Genomic DNA, 24,411 nt, shown 5'->3' with positions numbered 1-24,411 from the left:
GTTGAGTGTTAATTTTGACTAAATTCAGAAAATATTTTGGATAAAATTGAAATAAAATTCTCTGCCTCCTAAATCACATAAATTTTAGCACGAGTGGGTATTACGAATCGTTATGTATGATGTGCAGTTAATATTCATATATTCTTTTATACATAGAATGCTTCAGTTTTAACACACAAAATATTTCATTGAAAACCCTCCCACTCCCACTTCAAAAAGGTAACCACGCTTCTCTAGAATGTGCAATAAATATTAGCATTAAGAATTTTCTTATTTTAGCAGCATTCTAGAAACTCTGGCGTACGGCGAGTACTGCTGTAGGAGAGAGAACCGCCATTAAACGCCATTGAAACTTCATCAGTATTATGGCGTAGTTCATTGAACTCACCGGATTGCTATTCCAAGTACTTTGATAACACAGATAATAATGTAGTAATGGGTCGAGGCGATTGCATTGAAATCCCTAATAAATTATTCATAACAGTTACGTAATCAATCGATAGTGCGGACACTTTTCACTTGCAAACCACCAAAATTCGTTATCTTTTAGCGTTGGAAAAGAAACCACGTGAATAGAGTGCCCTCTCAAGGACAGGTTCTCTGTGACTCTAGCTTCGAATTTGCACACGATAGTGTTACGCAATCGATGCTAGAGTGCGTTTGTATCCCCGGGGGGCACTTCAATTTGAAATGGATATAGGTGTAGGGCTGGCACTTTCGCACTAAGGGGCATTCGGTGAGAGCAAAATGTAAAAAATATGGGGTCATTGGGTGAGAGCATGATTTTTGGCATTCGGTGAGAGCAAAATGTAAAAAATATGGGGTCATTGGGTGAGAACATGACCTTTTTTGAAATGGAATCTTTGGGTGAGAACCGAAAAAGCGCCACAGAAACCTCGAAAATCGAATTTTTAGTTCTAAATGGCTTCAAATTTCATTGTTTTTTCAAAATAAGTAACAAAATCAGTGATAAATGAAAGTTGCTGCTCAAATTTAACTTGTAAGGGTCTTTGGGTGACAGATCAAATGGAAAAATAGGGGTCTTCGGGTGACAGAGCCGGGACAGAGCATGTGTTCGTAAAAAAATATGGGGTCTTTGGGTGACAGCGATGCTGAAAAAGGGGGTCTTAACAGCCCTACATACGCGTCACCTCCAAAGTTGAAGTGCCCCCCGGGTTTGTATCGTTTTTCGGTCGGACAGCTATTCTGTTAATGTTGAAATTTGGATGAAAGTTATTTCATTGAACCACCTGTATCTTTTGAGCAACGATCTGTTGCCATCCTCAGGCAGTTGTGACTGGCTGAATACAGCAAACAACTTCCGTTTTTGGATACGCTGATTACGCGACAGGAGGACGACACTTTAAAAATCCAAGTGTACCGCAAACCAACTCACACAGACCAGTATTTGCATTTTGAGAGTCACCACCCATTACAACATAAACTGAGAGTTTAAGACCCTTTTTCACAGGGCTGACATTACTGTCACTGATAAGGAGGATCGCGACCCAGAACTTGGATCATATTAAGGGAGAAGGAAGGAAGAAGGAAGGGTCAAGTACCATCACTCCGATGATGGCCTTCGACCAAGATGGCCGAAACTGTCAGATCAGTCAAATTAATTGGTTTTGACAAGAAGAACATTCTGTTAATATTATGGGAGCGTTATCCAGGTGTGGTTATGAGGTTTTGACTTTTTCCAGAAAAACAAACCCAAAGTAACCAGCAATCCTACATCTGCTGCTCGACCTAGATCTTATCAACCGCTCACTCTTCTGCCATTATGTGAAAGATGTGTCTGAGAAACTCAAACGCATTTTCGGAACATACAACATCAAGACTGTGTTCAAACCTCTCAGCACCCTGCGCCAACAACTTGTCGCGCCCAAGGATAAGTCAGAGATCCAAGATCAGTCAGGGGTGGTATACAGGATTCCGTGTGCGGATTGTGACCTTGTATACATCGGTGAGACTGCGCGGGCTCTTAGAGAGCGGATCAAAGAACATACGTCTCAAAGCAAGAGCGCTGTTAAGAGCTCTGCTGTTGCGGAACATCTTAAGTCCACCGGGCACCGTATAGACCCTCCGAACATTAAGAAGGAGAACAAGACTCTGAACAGAAAGATCAAGGAGTCCATAGCAATTAAGAAAGAACCACAAGTCAAGTTAAACAGAGATGGGGCCGAGATCTTCTGAAGATTTACGAAAGTCTTCTTCTAGAAACACCTAAACCACGTAGGTGTGATGAAGACAATCAGTCAGTCATAACTGCCTGAGGATGGCAACAGATCGTTGCCGAGAAAGTTTGAAAACTTCTTTTTGTTGTAAATACATAGACATCAAAATCATACAGCAATGTAGAGCGAACCCATGTCGTGCTCGTTCGGTGATATCGTGAGTGAGAGAGAGACTGAGACTGAGAGAAAGATTTCTCCCGCACCTGGTTTCTATCGCCGTCTCCCCATTCATAAGGAGCTGTGCAATAATTATGAGCCCTGGGGGAGGGTCAAATTGGGGGGGGGGTGATTTTTGGCACACATTCATGCGGCGCACAGTGTCGACACCAAATATTATAAATATAAACTTAAGGTTGGTCTGAACCCTGGAATTAAGGAAACTTTCGGACCTCATAACTGCTAAATTATTAGTCTAAAGAATATAAAAGTATACATTTTTAGAATGGAAATGACTTGATAAATTCATCTGTGAGGTTCAATTTGGGCCAAAATGCTCATTTTTGGAGAAAATCCCAAAAAACAGGTTTTTTGGCCCAAAATTTTCGTGCAACGTAACAAAAAAATTGTTTGGCCAAAAAAAATTTTTTTATTATTTTTAAAAACTAGATAAAAATATCTGGGACCCGTATTTTTATTTTTTTTAATTTTGACCAACTTCACCAAAATTATTTGAAATTTGGGCGAAAATCAGGCTTTTTTATGATTTTTTTGAAAATTTTGCATTTTTTGACCATTTTTGGTGCAAATTTCTCAAAGTTGGTCGAAATTCAAAAAATAAAAATACGGGTCCTAGATATTTTTATCTAGTTTTTAAAAATAATTTAAAAATTTTTTTGGCCAAATAATTTTTTGTTACGTTGCGCGAAAATTTGGGCCAAAAACCTGTTTTTGGGATTTTCTCCAAAATGAGCATTTTGGCCCAAATCGGACCTCACAGATGAATTCATCAAGTCATTTCCATTCTAAAAATGTATACTTTTATATTCTTTAGACTAATAATTTAGCAGTTATGAGGTCCGAAAGTTTCCATAATTCCAGGGTTCAGACCAACCTTAATACTCCGTTGGTGAGCGACGAGCGATTGGTATTTCACCCAACGCAAGAAAAGGAGCCCTATCTGATTGGCTAGAAATCGATCGCTAGATCGCTCAGTGGTGGAGTATTAACTCAAAATGGAGAGATGTCTTCAATTCGATTGAAATCAATATTCTATTATTGACGCAGATAAAGAAAGTGGTATAGTGTGTCGATAATGTACATTGTATTATAGATACAGCACCTGGTTCTTACACGGGTTGCTTTATATAATTCATTTCTCAAACAGTTGAATATATCACAATTTTTGAATTTTGATTTCAAAATCGTTACTTATAAAATGCAGTAAAATATATCCACAGCAAACAGCAATCCCCGCTAATTAGTGTATTGCATTTCGAGTTAGTGTATTGGAAACAAAACCTGGGTTTTACCTGACAACAAATCGAATTTTCTTGTAATGGTAACACCATATGTGGTACTGATCATGCGCAAATCGTAGAATAGAAACTCTGCGGCAGGCTCTGTGGTATCTCATATCGTGTAAATGGTATGCTTAGCCTGAGTCGCTTGAACAAAATCGCCATGCGTAGCTTTTAAAAAACGAGAGGATTCGCCGTACTATCAGGGATGATGACGCTGTGCGGCGCCTTTTGAATAAAACGCTCTAAAATGGCTTAGAAAAACAGTACGGAAACGCTTAAATATGCAAATATTTCTGATCACTGCGCTCGCAACATACATCTAGACCATTTAAGGTTTGCAAATTGGGATCCCAAAAATTTGGCATGTTCAAGAGGGGGGGGGCAAAGATTTTTTGGCGGGCCGAGGGGGGGAGGGGCAAGCGATTTTTGGCGGCCCGAGCAGGGGGACAAGCTATTTTTGGCGAGCCGATTGGAAATTTACCCCCCGGGGTTTATAATTATTGCACAGCTCCTAAACAAACATCTTTTGTCCTAATGAAATCGATCAGAATGACTCGGCAATTTATTTGAGTTTCCCAAACAAGAATATCCTACAAAAAAGTATGAATCCCCATCAACATTCTGCACTGGTACATAACTACCTTTCCTTCAAGATGACGTCCTCATCATTCGCATAACACTGGGTTGTATGTAACAAGCAATATGTTGTAAAATATTTAAAATTAAAATACAATTAAAATAAAGTTAGTTACAATAATACATTCAACTTTTTATTATAAGGTTTAAATCTGATAAAAATCATTTTCAATTTTAACAATCTTTATCCCTCCTGGGAGATACTGAAGGTATGCTGCAGCCAAACAAAATTGTTTCGCTTGCCCAAGATCGCAATAGTTGGAGAAAGCTTGTAGCCGCAGCTCCGCAGCCGACTGATGATGATGATGATGGTGATGTTAACCCGGTAGCAGAAACAGCTAAATAGCCTAAAGCGACTCCTGCATTCCAACACTCGTATAGTGTGCAATATTGTGCAATTCTGGTGAAAACTTCCAAAAAGTTGTGATTATAAGAAAACAACATAAATATTATTTTGCAAATCGATTAATCAGGATTGTCCATTAAAATTATATGAAAATACTCACTCGTTTTCGTTCGTTGAAACGGCAAACCATACATTCTTTTCCTTAGAAATCGAGTAGCAATACTTTAAAATATTTTCACCACAAAAAGTAAAATAAAATAATTTATACCAATAGAAGAAGGTTATAATCTTTTGTGTATGAAACAAATGCCCTTATGGGCTGGCGAAAATGTCTAGCTCGGCAATGGTGGATCTCTGAGTTTGTTTTTGAGTTACTACTTTTAAGTAGTAACTCAAAAACACACTAAAACTAATGTACTAAACACACTAAAACTAATGTACTAAACACACTAAAACTAATGTACTGAATTCACATTACAATATAATGTTTAAATATTTCAAATACCACTGTATAAAAATTAAATTTTAATGCTCGCATGTTGAGTTACACACATAGGATAAAATCATAAAGAGTTCTTGATCTACTACAGTGGTTGGCATATGAACCGAGTTTTTGGCTGGAAACGCTATATTCATATCCCAAACATCTAAGTAAAACACACCACTATCGGCGAATGTCTTGCGTAAAATCTTACGTAGTTGATATAACATGAAATCACTGCAGAGTAGTCTAGATTGAAGCCATTTATGTTCTCGTGGATGCGGGCTTTTGAATATGATTGGTGCATCGGGACATCTCTTTACGAATCGATCTACTGCTTCTCGTAGCAGCCTCAATCGTTCCACAAAAGCAGAACGCGTCCATTGTGTAAAATGTGCCCATGTGCTTACCATAATAACGTAATTACAATGCGCATTAATGAGTTGATCAAGTATGTCAACCTCGTAATGAAGTCCGCCGAATCTGAACCAATGATTACCAATTCCTTCCGGGTGAAAGTCAAATGTCATGGATATGTTGTACGTCTTTGTATACCAATGCATATGCTCGGCCTTTTTGACATCTACATCTGCTGGTTCAGGTGGTAATAAAGGGATGATTCCATTATAGTATTGTCGCCCATTAGAGTCACCCATGATACGTATCTCTTTGTTTCGTAGACATTCGGCCACTTTGGTGGAGTTAGTCCAGCAATTATACTTGCGGCAATGAAACGGATGCCATTGGTTCTCCATCCAGTATCCTGTGATAGTTGGGATGGGCGTTTGTGGTTGGCAGTTCGGAAGACCATCTAGATTGAAGTTTACTGACGATTCTGTGACAAAAAAGACATCAAACGGTAATAAATTCAACAAAACATGAAGCTCAGTCGAACTGACATAATAAAATGGATAGTGAAAAGTTGAACACGGCGTGGATTAATCAAGCACACGTGATTTCGGTCCAATCTCCCAACTACACCACCTACAAGAAACTACAGAGGATGGTTTTTCTGTCTGAACAAACACATCTTTGCATTTTCCGATGAATAGGAATGGTGTATTGGCAAAGCTTACTTAGTAAACACAAAACGTTTTTAAAACGTTTTTTTGGGGTTTTTGAAAAAAAACCCGTTCTAATAACATTAAATATCAGGTATTATAAAGGTTATGAAAACGTTTTAAAAAACGTTTTGTAGGAAAATACACTGCAACGACATTAATTTTTTCAATGTTGTCAAAATTTAATTTTAAAATAATTTTTGCAAACTTTGTTTAATTATGTTGTTAACACTTAAATAACCTTGCAATAACTGAAAATTAAACAAGATACTGGTATGGAGTGTACTCCTTTATGGCTTGGACAGCTGGATTATGACTAAAAGCAGATAAGAAAGGGAAAAGAACAAACAGAAGCATCCTTGAGGAACGTGGTGTGGTGTGGAGAGACAGCTGCTTAGAGAGTTGGTGGCAAGAAAGTTAACTTATCTTGGCCAGTGGCAGTGCACTAATGCTCCAGATAATAGAAGGTAAAGTTGACAGGAAAAGGAAGAGAGGACGGCAGAAGAAACAATGGTTTGACAACATCAAAGAATGGACAGGAATGAACTATTATAGTGCAAGCCAAGCGGCTAGCTCAGAACATAACAGATTGGAAGAAAGAGATAAGGAGATACAGCCGGATAGCCAATCGTCAGTAAGACGGCGGCCGAGAAAAAGAAGAAGCAGCAGCAGAAGCAGCAGCAGCAGCAGCAGCAGAAGAAGAAGAAGCGTTATTAGATTAGAATAGCGTTATATTAGAATATTTTGAGTTTTCAAAAAAAAACACGTTTTTGAATGTTATGAAAACGTTTTATACCCTATATATACCCTTTATATAAACCTGACAACCTTTCCTAACCTTGTACGAATAATGTCAAAAACATTTTGTTGTTGCGGGGTAGCTACAGAATATCAACACATGAAGTAATAAATTAACCGATGTTTTTACACCGTAATTCCCGGCCTTAATTATTATAATTTACCTTTGAAATGTAACATCTCTATATTCCCACTGATCTTCTGATTATAATTTCCCCTGTGAAGAAAAATGGAAAAAAAAGTAATCACAGCTTGAACATTACACTATACGACGTTTCATACAGAACACATCTTAATGTATATTATGCTGTCACTTCAATGTGAATAGGTAACGAGTACCAAGGTACACCAACTTGACATGGGGAAACAAGTAAAATACAGACTAGACAGTATGCAGGAAATGTAGGCATAAGAAGTAGACAAAGCTCGATAGCCAACAACAATTACCACTTCTAAAAACCGGTAAAAACAACAAGGATCAATGGGGATACAAAAGTGCACTATAGAACAAGTGACGAAAATCACTGTAAACCAAACAATCAGTGTAGGCACAAAACAGGCAAAGTTCGATAGTCACAAATTGCCAATTCCAGAGCCCACAAAAGTGTCAGGAAAACAGTACAAAACTAGAGGGCCTTATATTTGTACACAAATATGGCTATACCCGCATGTTATCGATGTACACAAACTTATAGTCCTTATTTGCTGAAGACTTAAAATAAAGAAATTGTAAAAAGTCGCCTAATTGGGACGAAAATGTGTAAATAGTGAAACTGGGCCCATAATATATATATACATATATGGGGCTAATATATATGTACATGTCTATATAATAATACGCTATTCTCTGTAGATCTGTCTGTAGATTTGTCTGTTTGTCTGAGGCCGTCGTAGGTTGTACGGGGCTCAAATTCGGTGGGTGGGTGTAGTTCTGTCCTGGCAAGAAGTTCATGTTTGTGAAGTCATCCGACCCCGTCCCTGTCCCAGGGTGAGTCGTCTCTCTTACTATCCATAGGTTGCTTTTGTCAGTCTCTCTTATTCACAGCGAAGCTATGCAATTTAATAGATTGAAATTCATAATATGCAATTTTGATTAGGGGAAAGCTATTCTAGAGGGAGTATGTAACTTAAATGGAACAGCCATTTCAGAGGGAGTATGTAAATTAAATGGAACGGCCTATTTTGTGGCCATTTCAGAGGGAGTATGTAAATTGAATAGTTTAACTGGAACAGCCTTAATGTTTATGTCATTTATTTTATAATTACACTATTCTCTGTGGATCTGTCTGTTTAGTCCTACGTGTATGGGGTGGGTGGGATGGGTGTTAGTAACAATACAATTCTCAGGTGCAATCTGTGTACCAATTCTGAGCCCTGAAGCTGCTTTTTTTATTTGATGAGTAACGGCCGGCCCTTTGTTTTAACATTTGGGGCCCATAATATTTGACTTATGAGGCTCATGTACATATGTTGAAGTAGAATTCTCAAGTGCTATCAGTAGACTCAAGCTGGGCACTGTAGCTGCTTTATTTACGGAGTAACGGCCGGCCCTATGTTTCAGCGTTTGGGGCCTTGGGCCCATATTATGTGACATATGGTGCTCATACATATAACAGTATAATACTAAAGACATATTAGTGTACCAAATCTGAACCTTGTTGAATCTTTATTTGCTGAGAAACGGCCAACCATTTGTTTTCAATTCTCAGGTGCAATCTGTGTACAAACTGAGCCCTGAAGCTGCTTTATTTGATGAAAATCACTGTGCATATAAAAAAAAAAACCGACAAAGATCAATAGCCACAAATTGCCAATTCCAAAATTCCAAAAAATCACTTCCAGATAGCAGACAAACAAAACCAAACAGACAAAAAAACCCAACAACAACCGACGTTTCGAGCAGATAAACTACTCTTCTTCAGGGACAGACAACAAAATATAAAAGCAAACAACGAGAACTACATGCTATAGTTTAAAAACAAATTCAAGTCCAAAATTGAAGGCAAGTTCAAATTGAACTCAGTAGCAAACAAGACAGCAAACTTTTTGGCTATCGAACTTTGTTTGGTACCGATTGTTTGGTTTATCGTGTCTGTTTATATGCACAGTCATTCGTTCTAGTGCACTTTTTTCATTCCCATTGATCCTTGTTGTTTTTGAAGGTCTAGCACTTCTGTGGGCCTTGAAACTGGTAATTTCTGGCTATCGAACTTTGCCTATTTGTTATGCCTAAATGTGCTGTTTTTGTCCCCCCCCCCCATACTGTCTAGTCTGTATTTTACTTGTTTCCCCACATCAAGTTGGTGTACCTTGCTCTTTTTTCTTTCCTGTTGTTCATATTCTAGGTATCCTCTTGTATCATTTATAATTGATCCTTGATGTGTTTTGTGTCCTCGTCCGTTGGATTCACCATTCACCATAGTTGACAGGAAAAGGAAGAGAGGACGGCAGAAGAAACAATGGTTTGACAACATCAAAGAATGGACAGGAATGAACTATTATAGTGCAAGCCAAGCGGCTAGCTCAGAACATAACAGATTGGAAGAAAGAGATAAGGAGATACAGCCGGATAGCCAATCGTCAGTAAGACGGCGGCCGAGAAAAAAGAAGAAGCAGCAGCAGAAGCAGCAGCAGCAGCAGCAGCAGAAGAAGAAGAAGCGTTATTATATTAGAATAGCGTTATATTAGAATATTTTGAGTTTTCAAAAAAAAAAGTTTTTGAATGTTATGAAAACGTTTTATACCCTATATATACCCTTTATATAAACCTGACAACCTTTCCTAACCTTGTACGAATAATGTCAAAAACATTTTGTTGTTGCGGGGTAGCTACAGAATATCAACACATGAAGTAATAAATTAACCGATGTTTTTACACCGTAATTCCCGGCCTTAATTATTATAATTTACCTTTGAAATGTAACATCTCTATATTCCCACTGATCTTCTGATTATAATTTCCCCTGTGAAGAAAAATGGAAAAAAAGTAATCACAGCTTGAACATTACACTATACGACGTTTCATACAGAACACATCTTAATGTATATTATGCTGTCACTTCAATGTGAATAGGTAACGAGTACCAAGGTACACCAACTTGACATGGGGAAACAAGTAAAATACAGACTAGACAGTATGCAGGAAATGTAGGCATAAGAAGTAGACAAAGCTCGATAGCCAACAACAATTACCACTTCTAAAAACCTGTAAAAACAACAAGGATCAATGGGGATACAAAAGTGCACTATAGAACAAGTGACGAAAATCACTGTAAACCAAACAATCAGTGTAGGCACAAAACAGGCAAAGTTCGATAGTCACAAATTGCCAATTCCAGAGCCCACAAAAGTGTCAGGAAAACAGTACAAAACTAGAGGGCCTTATATTTGTACACAAATATGGCTATACCCTTATGTTATCGGTGTACCCAAACTTATAGTCCTTATTTGCTGAAGACTTAAAATAAAGAAATTGTAAAAAGTCGCCTAATTGGGACGAAAATGTGTAAATAGTGAAACTGGGCCCATAATATATATATACATATATGGGGCTAATATATATGTACATGTCTATATAATAATACGCTATTCTCTGTAGATCTGTCTGTAGATTTGTCTGTTTGTCTGAGGCCGTCGTAGGTTGTACGGGGCTCAAATTCGGTGGGTGGGTGTAGTTCTGTCCTGGCAAGAAGTTCATGTTTGTGAAGTCATCCGACCCCGTCCCTGTCCCAGGGTGAGTCGTCTCTCTTACTATCCATAGGTTGCTTTTGTCAGTCTCTCTTATTCACAGCGAAGCTATGCAATTTAATAGATTGAAATTCATAATATGCAATTTTGATTAGGGGAAAGCTATTCTAGAGGGAGTATGTAACTTAAATGGAACAGCCATTTCAGAGGGAGTATGTAAATTAAATGGAACGGCCTATTTTGTGGCCATTTCAGAGGGAGTATGTAAATTGAATAGTTTAACTGGAACAGCCTTAATGTTTATGTCATTTATTTTATAATTACACTATTCTCTCTGTGGATCTGTCTGTTTAGTCCTACGTGTATGGGGTGGGTGGGATGGGTGTTAGTAACAATACAATTCTCAGGTGCAATCTGTGTACCAATTCTGAGCCCTGAAGCTGCTTTTTTTATTTGATGAGTAACGGCCGGCCCTTTGTTTTAACATTTGGGGCCCATAATATTTGACTTATGAGGCTCATGTACATATGTTGAAGTAGAATTCTCAAGTGCTATCAGTAGACTCAAGCTGGGCACTGTAGCTGCTTTATTTACGGAGTAACGGCCGGCCCTATGTTTCAGCGTTTGGGGCCTTGGGGCCCATATTATGTGACATATGGTGCTCATACATATAACAGTATAATACTAAAGACATATTAGTGTACCAAATCTGAACCTTGTTGAATCTTTATTTGCTGAGAAACGGCCAACCATTTGTTTTCAATTCTCAGGTGCAATCTGTGTACAAACTGAGCCCTGAAGCTGCTTTATTTGATGAAAATCACTGTGCATATAAAAAAAAAAACCGGCAAAGTTCGATAGCCACAAATTGCCAATTCCAAAATTCCAAAAAATCACTTCCAGATAGCAGACAAACAAAACCAAACAGACAAAAAAACCCAACAACAACCGACGTTTCGAGCAGATAAACTACTCTTCTTCAGGGACAGGCAACAAAATATAAAAGCAAACAACGAGAACTACATGCTATAGTTTAAAAACAAATTCAAGTCCAAAATTGAAGGCAAGTTCAAATTGAACTCAGTAGCAAACAAGACAGCAAACTTTTTGGCTATCGAACTTTGTTTGGTACCGATTGTTTGGTTTATCGTGTCTGTTTATATGCACAGTCATTCGTTCTAGTGCACTTTTTTCATTCCCATTGATCCTTGTTGTTTTTGAAGGTCTAGCACTTCTGTGGGCCTTGAAACTGGTAATTTCTGGCTATCGAACTTTGCCTATTTGTTATGCCTAAATGTGCTGTTTTTGTCCCCCCCCCCCCCTACTGTCTAGTCTGTATTTTACTTGTTTCCCCACATCAAGTTGGTGTACCTTGCTCTTTTTCTTTCCTGTTGTTCATATTCTAGGTATCCTCTTGTATCATTTATAATTGATCCTTGATGTGTTTTGTGTCCTCGTCCGTTGGATTCACCATTCACCATTACCCACTTTAACGAGTACCAGCTGAATAATGTAGATATGCCAACGCAAAAACCTAAACCGAAATTAAGAGCTATAAAAACAAAAAAATGTCATACGCTCCTGACAATAAATTAGAACGCGATGGAAATAATATTATATCGTATTAACCATGCATCATATGCGTGATGATGCACGAACCCCGCCGGGGGTATATTAGACGCCAGTGATGTATCGTTCGAGTCCGGACTCGGACTCGAGTCCACTTTATGTTGGACTCGGACTTGGCTCGGACTCGGACACAAAAAGACTCGGCTCGGCTCGGACTCGGACACAAAAGGACTCGGACTCGAAGCCGAGTCCGGTCCGAGTCCAGTCCAATTAAATGCATGTAAAATGTGAAATGATTATCTAAAAATGTCAAAATAGATCTCAAATTTGTTGACTTTACTTAATGTGGCCATTGTCCAAATTAATTGAGGCTGTGAAATCTGAGATCCGTCATATATGCTACATATCCACCAAATTATTTAGAGTTATCTGTCACTTGGCAGAATCATATATCATTAATGAAATAATTGATAATTAATTAAATGCATACGGTAATTTTATTAAATATTTGGACTACAAAAAATATCTAAAGAGTTCTTTCATAGAACTTTCCAATCCATTAAAATTAAACTCTTGAAAGAGAGAAACATGCACACTGGAACCTACATTTCAGCTCCCACTCAGTAAATTGGTACTCATCCATAGTGGTTTGTGTGTGCTACTCGCTTCCACATTTGTGTGGGGCAATGTTGAAAAGATGTTTAGAATTACAGGTGAATTTTATTATTATTATTATTATGACAATGATGATAATGATGATGACGTAGGTGATGATGATGATGATGATGATCTTATATTTCTGTAATGTATAATTTCAAATTTTGAATACATTGCAATTCATTTACATGTACATGTATGCTTCTTTAGTCCCTGGGCGCAAAAGTTTACATGTACAGTGTGGGCCAAAAACAACTTTACCCAATTTCAGAGGGTGGTTGCTCAAATTATAGAAGAGCTATCCATGAAAATGTTACATATTCTAAATTTATATCTTTCTAAGAGTATGTGATGAAGAAATGAAAGCAAAAGAAGCTAAATTAACAAAATAATGCTAGTTTTACGTCCGAGGGTCAAAAATCACTTTGTCCACACGTAATTCAATGGGATTTGTCCGATTGCTAAGAGTAAGGCATACATATGCGTTAGGCATACATGTAATTAGTAAACACGTTTGGCTTGTCTTTGAAAAGTGATGATTGTTTTATATGCATGAAAGAAATACAATCGATTTTAATCCCCATTTACTTCTCATGTACTCGAACTTCACTCCTGTCATTGACCAACAATTACACAATTAAGGTTTCATCTGGCGCAAGTTATGAATTTTAAATAGGTCTTCGTGCATTTTGAGACTGCGTGGCTTATTTCTAAATAGGTTTGCAAGGTGTCAAGATAAGGCAATTCACAACACAAAGAGGACTTTTATGTCAGAAGTATACTTTTAAGTAGAACAGAAAGCTTTTTGGAAGTGCAGCGTCAATTTCGGATTCGTTTCCCAAACGTAAGAGTCCTGCCAAAACCTACCATAACTCTACACATGAACAACTTTCACAACCTCGTAAGTGGAATGAATAGATGCAAAGCACGGAGCGGACGTCCAAGAACTGACCGTTCAGCTGCAAATATTGCAGCGGTTCAAAGGGAACTTGCAGCTAACCCCAGAGTCAGTTGTCGACGCAACAATTTGCCGGCCGAACATATCACGAACGCAAAAAGTGCAAATTTTCTTGTAGCATTTGACAAAAAATTACAAAAAAATGAGGTCTGAGGTTACAATTGTTTTTGCGCATATTTGAAGAGAATTATTGTTGTTATATCTTTGCAGCATGAAAGCTATACATATCGTGACAAAATATCGTAGCTTGAAATTTACATTGTTTATGTTTTGATTTATTTGGTTGTGTTATATAAAATTGCTGAACAAATGTGTGCGTATACTGAGTGGTTCTCATTCTCTATCGAACTCGGTATTGCAAGTGATGATACGCGAGAGCTAGTAGGCCTTCGCGTGGACAAAGTTAATTTTGACCCTTTGATTTAAAACTAGCGTCACATTTTTAATTTAATACATTTATGGATAGTTTTTTCACCAAATACTCTTAGGAATATGTTCTTTACGAATATGTAAAAACAATTTGAAGCAGACTTTTTAATTTTGAGATATAAACCTTTTCATTTGGGTAAAGTTGTTTTTGGCCCACACTGTAGTGTGCCACATAGTGCACACACACACAAATTTACCCACATGACTGCTGTCTGACTATACAGGTGATCTGATACATCGTTCAGGTGTTAGGTGTATGGGTCTTTGAAGTATGTACGGTTGGTTGGTACATGGTTGACTTGGATTGAGTCTTTAAAATGTCAACTGTGTGAGGTGGGGTGGGGTGGGGTTTGATAGGGTGGGTGGGTGTGTACAATGTATAGGGAAAGCGGTGTGTGCTATGGTGACGTGAGTGACCTTTGACCACTGACCTTCTTTTTCTATAATTTTATCATCAAAATGCCATAAAATTATGCAGAATATTTAAAATTTTCCTTTTTTCAGTAAATTTGTATTGTAAATTTTCAAATTAGAAACAAAATATAAAATTTTGCTTCATTTTTTGGAAATAATGACCCATTTAAAAAAAAATGTTATACCAAATGACCCCTTCTTTAAAAATGTTATACCCAATTACCCCTTTTTCATCTTGTTATACCCAATGACCCATTTTTGTTCAAATAGGCTCCTACTAAGCAATGCCAGTAGGCAGATACATGTCACATTAAAGTTGAATGACCTCCCCCCCCCCCACCTCTGGGCATGGACTCTGACCGAGTCCGGACTTGAGCCGGACTCGAGTCCAGACTCGGATCTTATTTTTGTTGGACTCGGACTTGGCTCGGACTCGGCACCCCCGGACTTGGACTCGAGTCCGGACTCGGACACAAAAGGACTCGGACTTGGCTCGGACTCGGATACTAATGGACTCGGCTCGGCTCGGACTCGGACAAGCTGGAATCGGGTACAAGTCTGTTAGACGCATCAACATATTAATGCAAGTGCATTATTTTGTACAATTTTTCGAGCAACAACTGATTTATTAACCTATTTTACGAAAAAAAATCCCATGATTTTTGCTATTTTCATAACATAAGCACTGCGAGTAGTTCGCGGAGTGCGCGCCTGTGCAATAATACACGATTAGTGATTGGTTCTCGCTATCAAAGAGTGTATGAAAACCAGGTATGTGGGTTTCCTCTGTCCACTGGTACCAAAATAAGTACACACATTCCCCATGTTCACAGGACAGTATTTAGGAGCCCCATGTTCGTTTGTTTTGTTTGTTTGTTTGTTTACAAGGAACCGCACTGTGACAAATAAGCCAATAGTGACAAAACTGCCAACTATTGCTGTAGAGGAACCTATACAAAGAAAAGGAGCTCCAGTGGTATTAATGCAGGAACCTGGAATGTCAGGACGCTTAGGACGGAAGGTCATTGGGAAATCCTCCTTGATGAGGTTAGAAGATTTGGTCTTGACATCCTTGGCCTCTGCGAAACACACCTGACAGAAACAGAGACACTCATCAACAAAGATGAATACACCATCCTTCTAGCATGTAAGAAGGAGTAACTTATCCTGACGGGGGATTTCAACGCCAAAATAGGCTCTGACAGTAAAGCATGGATCCTCGCAATGGAAAAGTATGGTATTGGTAAGATCAACAGCAGAGGGGGGAAACTGTTGGAATTCTGCATGCTCCACAAGTTGACAGTCTGTAACACCCACTTCCAGCATAAAGCCTGTAAAAAGGTAACATGGACTTCACCTTGTGTGAAATATAAAAATATGATTGACTTTGTTATAACTCAACAGGAGGACCTATAAGTGCTATTCAGAATTGCCGATCATGCTGCTCAGCTGATGTGGGCTGAGATCACAATCTAGTGATCGCTAAAGTGGTTTCAGCACCAGTCAGAACCAAACGTTTGAAAAGAACTCCTAAAAGCTATGACGTCAGTAGACTTACCAACCCCCTGATTGCAGAAGAGTTCAGAGCCAAGATTGGTGGTACTTTTGAACCCCTGCTTCAACTGGTGAATACTGAATGTAGAAGACCTGTGGGCTAAGTTCAGAGACACCACAAACAAAATTTGCTGAAGAATCAGTTGGTATTAGGAGGGCTCGCCAAGTGAAGGGATTACATGCCTGAAGAAGTCAGGAAAATGTGTCACTTGAGAAGAAAAGCCAGAGTCTTGATGTTAAACAACCCCTCAGCTCCAAACAAGAACTGCTTTCGGAAGCTGAACAAAGGGGTCAAATATCAAGTGAAGCAGTGGAAAAGAAACCTTCTTGAAAAAGACGTTCAAGAAATGGAAGAAGCCTATGCAAAGAACATAATCCATGATCTCTTCAAGAAAGTCACAAAACTAGCAGGTAATAAAGTTCAATCTGCAGTTCAAAGTGCTGGGAGGAATACTTCAGTAAACATCTGAATACAGAATTCCCCAGAGACTGTAATATACTTAACTCCATCCCGGAGCCTGTCAACCCCGCTGCAGCAAGTTTGACCTTCTCCATAGATGAAGTTGAAGAGGCCATCAAGAAGCTTAAAAACAAAAAAGCGTGTGGTTGGGATAAGATTTCAGCAGAAGTGTTGAAAGCAGGAGGACCCATGTTGAAACAAATGTTGTTGAAGATCATCAACACCATCTGGGTTGAAGGAAAAATCCCTGAAGACTGGAGTAAAGGTCTAATAACCCATGTATACAAAAAGGGCGACAAACTGGACCCAGCCAACTACAGAGCTAGTTACCCTCCTGTCAATCCCGGGAAAAGTATTCTGTAGGATGGTTCTTAACCGAATACAACATACTGTAGATAACCATCTGAGAGAGGAACAGTGTGGGTTCAGGAGTTCCAGAGGTACCTCAGATGCGGTATTTACAGTACGCCAAATCCTTGAAAAGGCTAAAGAAAGACGCATTCCAATACACTGGAACTTTATAAACTTCCAGGCAGCATTTGACACCATATGGAGGGAGGCCCGTTGGAAATGTCTGCGATCAGTACGAGTAAACACCAAACTGGTGAACCTCATTGCAAAAATGTATGAGGAAGCCAAATGCTCAGTCGTGGTAAATGGAAAGATCACCGATTGGTTTGAAGTCCTAGTTGGTGTTAGACAGGGATGTCTTCTCTCACCATTCCTCTTCAATCTATATCTGGAGTTTGTCATGAAGAACATCCAAAATCTAGGCTCAGGTGTGCAGATGGGTGACATGTGCATTAACAACATCCGATATGCAGATGACACCACACTCATGGATATGGATTTGAGAACCTGCAAATCTCCACTAATTAATTGGAAAAAGCAAGGAGCAGCTGGGGTATGAAAATTAACCCAACAAAATGCAAGATCATGTCTGACGATCCAAGATATATCATGCTGAATCAAATGCCCGTTGACAAAGTAAATAACTTCGTCTTTCTGGGTAGTAGTGTGCCCTCAGTAGAAGAGGATATTAAACCTCGCACAAAGTTGGCAGCCTGGACATTTGGTATCTGGTCCGAACGACACAGACTGAATGTTTTTGAAATGCGATGCCATAGGGCAATGCTTGGAGTTTCCCTTCTCGACAAAATCCACAAAATTCCATCAGACAGAGTCTCAACATCACTAGCTCCATCAACGCTGTAATCTGCCGGAGAAGTTTGAAATGGGCGGGGCATATCTTCAGGATGCCTCAACACCGGCTTCCCCACCTACATTAATGACGTCAGCAAGAAAAGACCGTCAGGACGTCCACCAACCATATGGAAGGACCAAATTCAGATTGACCTGGGAATGACCCCACATGAAGCAAAAACACAAGCAACAGACAGAACTGAATGGAGGAGGATTACTCGGTAGGGGACAAAGGGACACAACCGACAACGTCCTGTGCAGATAAGTCAAAGTAAGTCAATATTTTATATTGTAAGCGCTCTGAGCCTTTTGGAAATGGCGCAAATGCTCTTTGTATTATATATATCGTATTGTATTGTTATAACGTTATATAATATTCACATGTAATTGATAGAACACGTCTACCTCATATCTACATAACACTAAAAATGTATAATAAAAACCGAGTTGGAAAACTTTTCGTGATAAAAATTCGAACGGTGATGATGCATTTGCAAATTGCATTTTTCCCAAGCAAATCATACACCGAGTTACGCTGTGCTATTCACAGAATTTTTTTTCTATCGCATTTATTTACGCATCTTTGTCTGCGCTTGCATTGACGCGATGGCTGCGAGTTGCATTGGTTTTCGCGCGTATTTACGTGATGGTCTGAATTAATTGCGTCGTAATCACTTCTTTATAATTCTGTGCCCGTAATAAAATGAAAATTGAGGGTGTTGATGCATTTGCAAATTGCATTTATTTACGAACAGCGAAAGACGGGTACCGCTATACACTAATATCTCATGTTCATCTAATACGTTATGGATAGGGCTACAAGTACTATGAACTTCCACAAAGGTACCTTTCTCGGAGCTTTCTTGTATTTTTACAACCATTATACTAATCTTTTTATAGGCCTAGTTTCATGGACGAAAGAGATAACAGACAATTTCCAAACAGTCAAAGTCTCAGCATCACCCGATCGAGGGCTGATTTTTCCATGAAATGCGACAGGCGACACTGCTACGCACGTACCGCGTAGTTTTACGGTCTTTCGAGTAAACGCGAAGACACGCGAAGCTCTATCGCATATACGCGAAGGCACGCAACGGTGGCGTGATTGTTAGACACGGCACGGTGGAACAATCGGCCCTCATGAATATGCGAGAATTCACAGCATACAAAACACGGGGACTTTGACTGCTTGCGAATGGTCTGTAGTAGTCTGTGCCTAGTTCGTTTCTTGCAAATTGAGAGATCAAAACCGAACGAGTGAAAAGGCCTCGTGAGGAAAGTATAATTCTTACCCTTCGAATAGAAACTTCTTATCGCCAAGTATTTCTGTCATCCTATCATTTATCATTTTACCATGTGCCTTGAATTGTGCAATAGAACTACATGGCAATCCAGTAGGTTTATCACAAACAAAACTTGTTCTTCCATTAGCAATTGGACGCGGGTAAGTGCACTTATTCTCCCAGATACCTGGAGACTGAATTGTACACAAAACGGTCTGGGTGACGTTTGGATTGTGTGGACTTTGGTATAACGCTTGCCAGAATATCTTCTTATCAGTGTTCCAGAAGACCTCTTTCATGAACGTCGTGGCGTCGCTTGGATGCACCAGGATGATGTTGATGTCGGCAGGTCCAGCCCAGGCGGCCAAGAAGCTGACTAAGTAAGTTCCGTTGTTGTAATCAAATATCTTTAATAAATAAAATACAATATTTTTGAACATAATTCGTTAAATAAAAGAATTGAGCAAATTGCTAAAAATGATTCTGATGAACATTCCAACTGCTAACATTTGCTAATGATGAATAACTATCTAAACAGTCAAGATGCCTGCTTAGGATTTCATATTAAAAACCAAATTCGCAATCTGGGAGTAGCATCAATAGTTTGAGCAAAATTTGGAAAATGTCATTAAATGGAAAATAACTAGTAACGCAGACTGTCCCATAAAAAATTACCGGGTGAATAAATTTGGACATAAAGCGATAGACATCGGAATCAAAAAAGTAAAATGTAGCGCGTAACTCATTTTGTCTTGCATCATACGTAAAATTTATTTGATTCAGTTGACAGGTTGTGTCGAAATTAACGATTACATAATGCGTGCATCAATCGAGTTCATTCAAAGTTTGATCATCATGCGCTGTTTTCATACTCGCTCACCCCTTCATAATGTTTGTTGTTTTCATTAAATTTGGTCCTCATTATCTATTTTATAATCCGACGGCGTTGTTATTCATGCTTTTACTGAAGATGAACAACAGTTTGTCCTAAGAAAACTTTGATTTTTGCGCATTCTTTAACTTCACAATCAAAATGTGCATACAATCTATAGCTATATAATGCAAAAATTGTACGCGCTTCGCGCGCCTTACACTTACGATAAAAAATGTTACACGCACTTTCTTCGCGCTTAGCTTTTGGCACGCTCCGCGCCTTAGTTCCGGCAATGAACAATTTGTATTGTCTGTGTAGGTGGAAGGGGGGGGGTCATAAAAATTGTTTGCCCGCGATAAGGGGGTCATAAAAAATTTACTCCGGTCACCGACATATTTGGGACCCTACCTTCCGAAGAAAATGCCAGCCCCATAAATAGTCTTGATAGATGATGTAATTTTTATTGCCATCATGGGGTTTTTCCAGAAAAGTCATAATCAAACTATTGTATGATTTTAAGGGCGCCTGCCCTAGTTCATGATAATATAGGATTATATAGGGTACATCACAACATGTACTATTAAAATAATATCCCCGCTATTTGTATGTACACATACAACTCGATGCTAGCAGTACTAGCTTAATTCGGCACAATACCTACCTTACCAGCCGTACTGGCAACAGGTTTCTTACTATCCAGCCAAGCAAACCAAAAGTCCCCGCCGACAAAACGAGCCTGGTTGTACTTATCTCGGGCATCTATTCTTATTTTAACGATGTCTCCTAAAAATAATGAAAATAATTGCATGATTGATTGATAGATACAGAAACTAACCAATTCGGGCACAGTACGTGAGTAGAAGGCAGTGCGTTGGAGGTAATTGAGGTATTACATAATCCCCTCATCCCCTCCTACATCTATAATGTCCTCATTTTACCCTACAAATACGGATATACAGCCTGTCTCAAAAAAAATTGTGCAAGTAAAAAGCGCCCTCTCTGGCAATTAGAAAATACCGATGTGACATAAAGCTTACATCAACGTCAAGGACGTAGTCTTAGCTCGCCAATGCTGTTTGTTCTGTTCAATTTGCTTTTTTTAATCTCGAGATATGTGTAGTTAAAGACGAAAGGGTAAAATCACAATTGTGCCACTTTTATTAGGGAAGAGGGCTTTACATGTAACAGTGATAGCATTAAGTTTATCAAGAGTTCCTTCGTGAAATCAAAAGAATGCATCAATTACATAATACAATTTTTTTGACTGTTTTTACTGTTTTATCGTGATGCAGGAATGATGATTGATTAAAAGATAAATAAATATTTCACATTCTGCTGTAAAACTTAAATACGTGTGCATGTCAATGATTTTATCATGGTAAATACTGTTCTCTTAGTCACTTAAGACATGATAAAAGACAAACAAATATTGCGCACTTATACATGTTATAGGTTAATGAACGCGCATTTGGGAGAGATATTAGACAAAATAGTGCACGCGTGCTGATGTTGATGCGTCTAATGCATGCGCCCCGAAAGGGGGAGTGCATTAGACACATCAACTTCAGCTATCATTGATTTACATGTAGAGCTCTCTTCCCTAGTAAAAGTGGCACAATTGTGATTTAACCCTTTCGTTGTTAAATAAACATATCTCGAAATTGGAACAGAACAAACGGCATTTGAGAGCGAAGACTGCACCCGTGACGTTGATATAAGCATTATGTCACAACGGTATTTTCTAATTGCCAAAGAGGGCGCTTTTTACTTGCACAATTTGTTTTGAGACAGGCTGTATACAGAGTAATATAGTATGTACTTGATGTATTGTGCTATAGGATTTGGAATTTAAGCAAAACTATACATGCAATGAACTTTCACATTCCTCATTAGCTACTGATGATACCGATGATAACATCAGTATGACCATCACCATGGTGCGTACCGACACACCACATCCGGCGCAATGGACAGGTTTGACAGCATCAGATGATCTCCCTGACAATCGGATATGATGAGATAAAAGTTGAATGCAGTTGCAATGCATAATGATGTGCTCATGTCGCAGGGGGAATTTACGTATTATCCCATGCTTTGGATTTTGAACTCATGTTAGACAATGCAGTTGGTGAACATGAATAGAGGAAATAGAGGAAAGTTGACCAGACTTTTCATCATGTAATTGAATATAGAGACAAAGGACACTGAAATACTGTCACACGAAGGAACCTACAAAGATATCACTGTGCTTGATGGACATTTGAACTCAAAACAGAAGCAATCAAAATCAATTTGCAAAGGATATCTCTGTGTTGGATGGGCAGTTGAACTCAAAACAAAAGCAAGAGCACCATACTAAGAACAAGCAGGAAAAAGATCATGTGTGAACAGAGAGAATTCGTCAAAGAACACTAAAAGCAAGACTATTTCAATGAGTAAAGCTAAGAAATATCATTCACCGGAAGTTGTCACCACCAAGTGCTGAAAGCAGACGTGACTGTTTTAGCTTGTTTTTACATTGAAAATGACAAGTATGTGTGTGTGACAAAGTCTGGCCCAAATCTGTTAATTCATATCAGACTGACGTGGCATTAAATATTATTATTAAGAAATAGTAAGAAGTGTATACCAACATTAACAACAAAAACCACAGTGACGTCATTAGTAGTAACCTGACGTAATTAAAATAGTGCATAATGTCATAGAACAATACCTGGAAGCGGCAATAAAAATTAGCATGAGGAGCATTCACATGTAAATAGCGTATTGTTATTGAAATTTGTGCCCAGAGTTATAGAGGGCGACAAGCCCTGCAACAGTCATGTTAGCCAGACGGAGAATTGCTGGATATGCCGGCATGTCAAATTGCTAAGTGAAGGCTGACAATCAATAATAAGCTAGTATATTTCGTGTACCTGTTGGTTGTAACAAAAAAATTAGTATCATAATTAAATACATTAAGTGTATAAACTTTGACATTTACGTGAATTTGAAGAGTCAGGTGGTGTGAAATTCTGCTGCGTGACCCCCTCTGCGTGGTAGAATTATATTCATAAAACATTGAATTTAACAGATATCATGGGCAGCCAACCACGATTTATCAGCATTTAAAAGATATGTTCATTAACAAAGATAAATAATAAAGATTACAAATGGCAATTAACTAGTAAACAAGCCTGAAATCTTAAAATGTTGCCACGTGATTTCCTGAACACATGATATGTCAACATGTGACCATATTAGTCAAATTTACCATAAATGTTTGGAGTATTGGTGCACGGCTTGCACATAGTCGTAGTCAACTGTGCATTTCTTTACCTCCGTATAAAATCAATAATTCATGCTGGGAGCCAAGTAACATTCTGTCTGATTAGTGCAGATTGGTATTTTATTTTACTTGAGAGCATAAATAGAAACACATAAGACGAATAAGGCGCCATGATGGAAGGTCAGGTCGGGTATCAAAGGTTATTGTAACTTCAAGTACTCTTTGTATTTCATACCTTGCCTCTGTCACGTATTTCCTTCATATTATTGACAGCAAGTCCTAATTTTGACATTGCAATTGCAAAATGTCATTTCATATCAAATTAGTAGACTTTCTTTGAAAAAACATATCACTGGTGCCTGATGGGAAATACCTGTCCGCCATTTCATAAACTGGATCGTTTTCGCCTGGTTTGTGCCCAGATGTATTGAGGGCGCGCTATGCTCTCATTGAACAGGCAAAGTTCGCAAAACTAACAACGTTCTTATTTGCCAAACTCAATTAACATGATCCGTTATTCTTAACGGATCGATAACTGGCCTTATTTTCTATCTAGTAAACCAGCGGAATTTTTCATAGGTTTTGCGTTGCTAATAGAACAACCGTGAATTTAGTGTCACCCCTTGAATGTACTACGCGCAATGCTTTCGAACGCGAACACGTCGCGTAGGATTTATTCAATTGCTTGCGGGTTGATGCATTTATATTTCCTCGTATTTGTTATAAAAATAGCAAAAATCCATGGGAATTTTTCTCCTGTATGAAATAGGTTAAAAACTGCATTGGACGCATCAACATCTCAGTACAAGTGCATTATTTTGTACAAGTTCAGTCTCAACAAATAACAAGCATTTATTAACCTAAGGTACCCGTCTCCCCCCGCCTTACAAGTATACCTACCTTTCCAAATCGAGCCATTGTTTATTACATGATAACGGCAGTTCGCTGCATTTGTTTCACCCACGTTAACGCTGTCATCAGCATGGTGGAAGTACATAAATGGAGCTTGAAGTGTAGGCTTCGTCATCCCGATCTG

The 24,411-nt window shown here is 38.6% G+C and overlaps 1 protein-coding gene across 1 annotated transcript; it reads right to left on the bottom strand.

The window, feature by feature from the left end:
* Window positions 1–5,148: 5,148 nt before the first annotated feature.
* On the bottom strand, window positions 5,149–24,408 carry LOC140165549 (NXPE family member 3-like; the record flags this gene model as incomplete). The annotated part of the gene is made up of 5 exons (XM_072188834.1): window positions 5,149–5,995; window positions 7,184–7,236; window positions 19,243–19,640; window positions 20,769–20,890; window positions 24,276–24,408. Coding segments are annotated over 5 exons (1,497 nt in total), but the record flags the coding sequence as incomplete, so codon positions are not given.
* Between the last annotated feature and the right edge of the window lie 3 nt (window positions 24,409–24,411).

Source organism: Amphiura filiformis, chromosome 12, assembly GCF_039555335.1.
Source record: "Amphiura filiformis chromosome 12, Afil_fr2py, whole genome shotgun sequence".
In the NCBI taxonomy this organism is placed as follows: domain Eukaryota; kingdom Metazoa; phylum Echinodermata; class Ophiuroidea; order Amphilepidida; family Amphiuridae; genus Amphiura; species Amphiura filiformis.
This window is presented reverse-complemented; position numbering and strand designations above follow the sequence as displayed.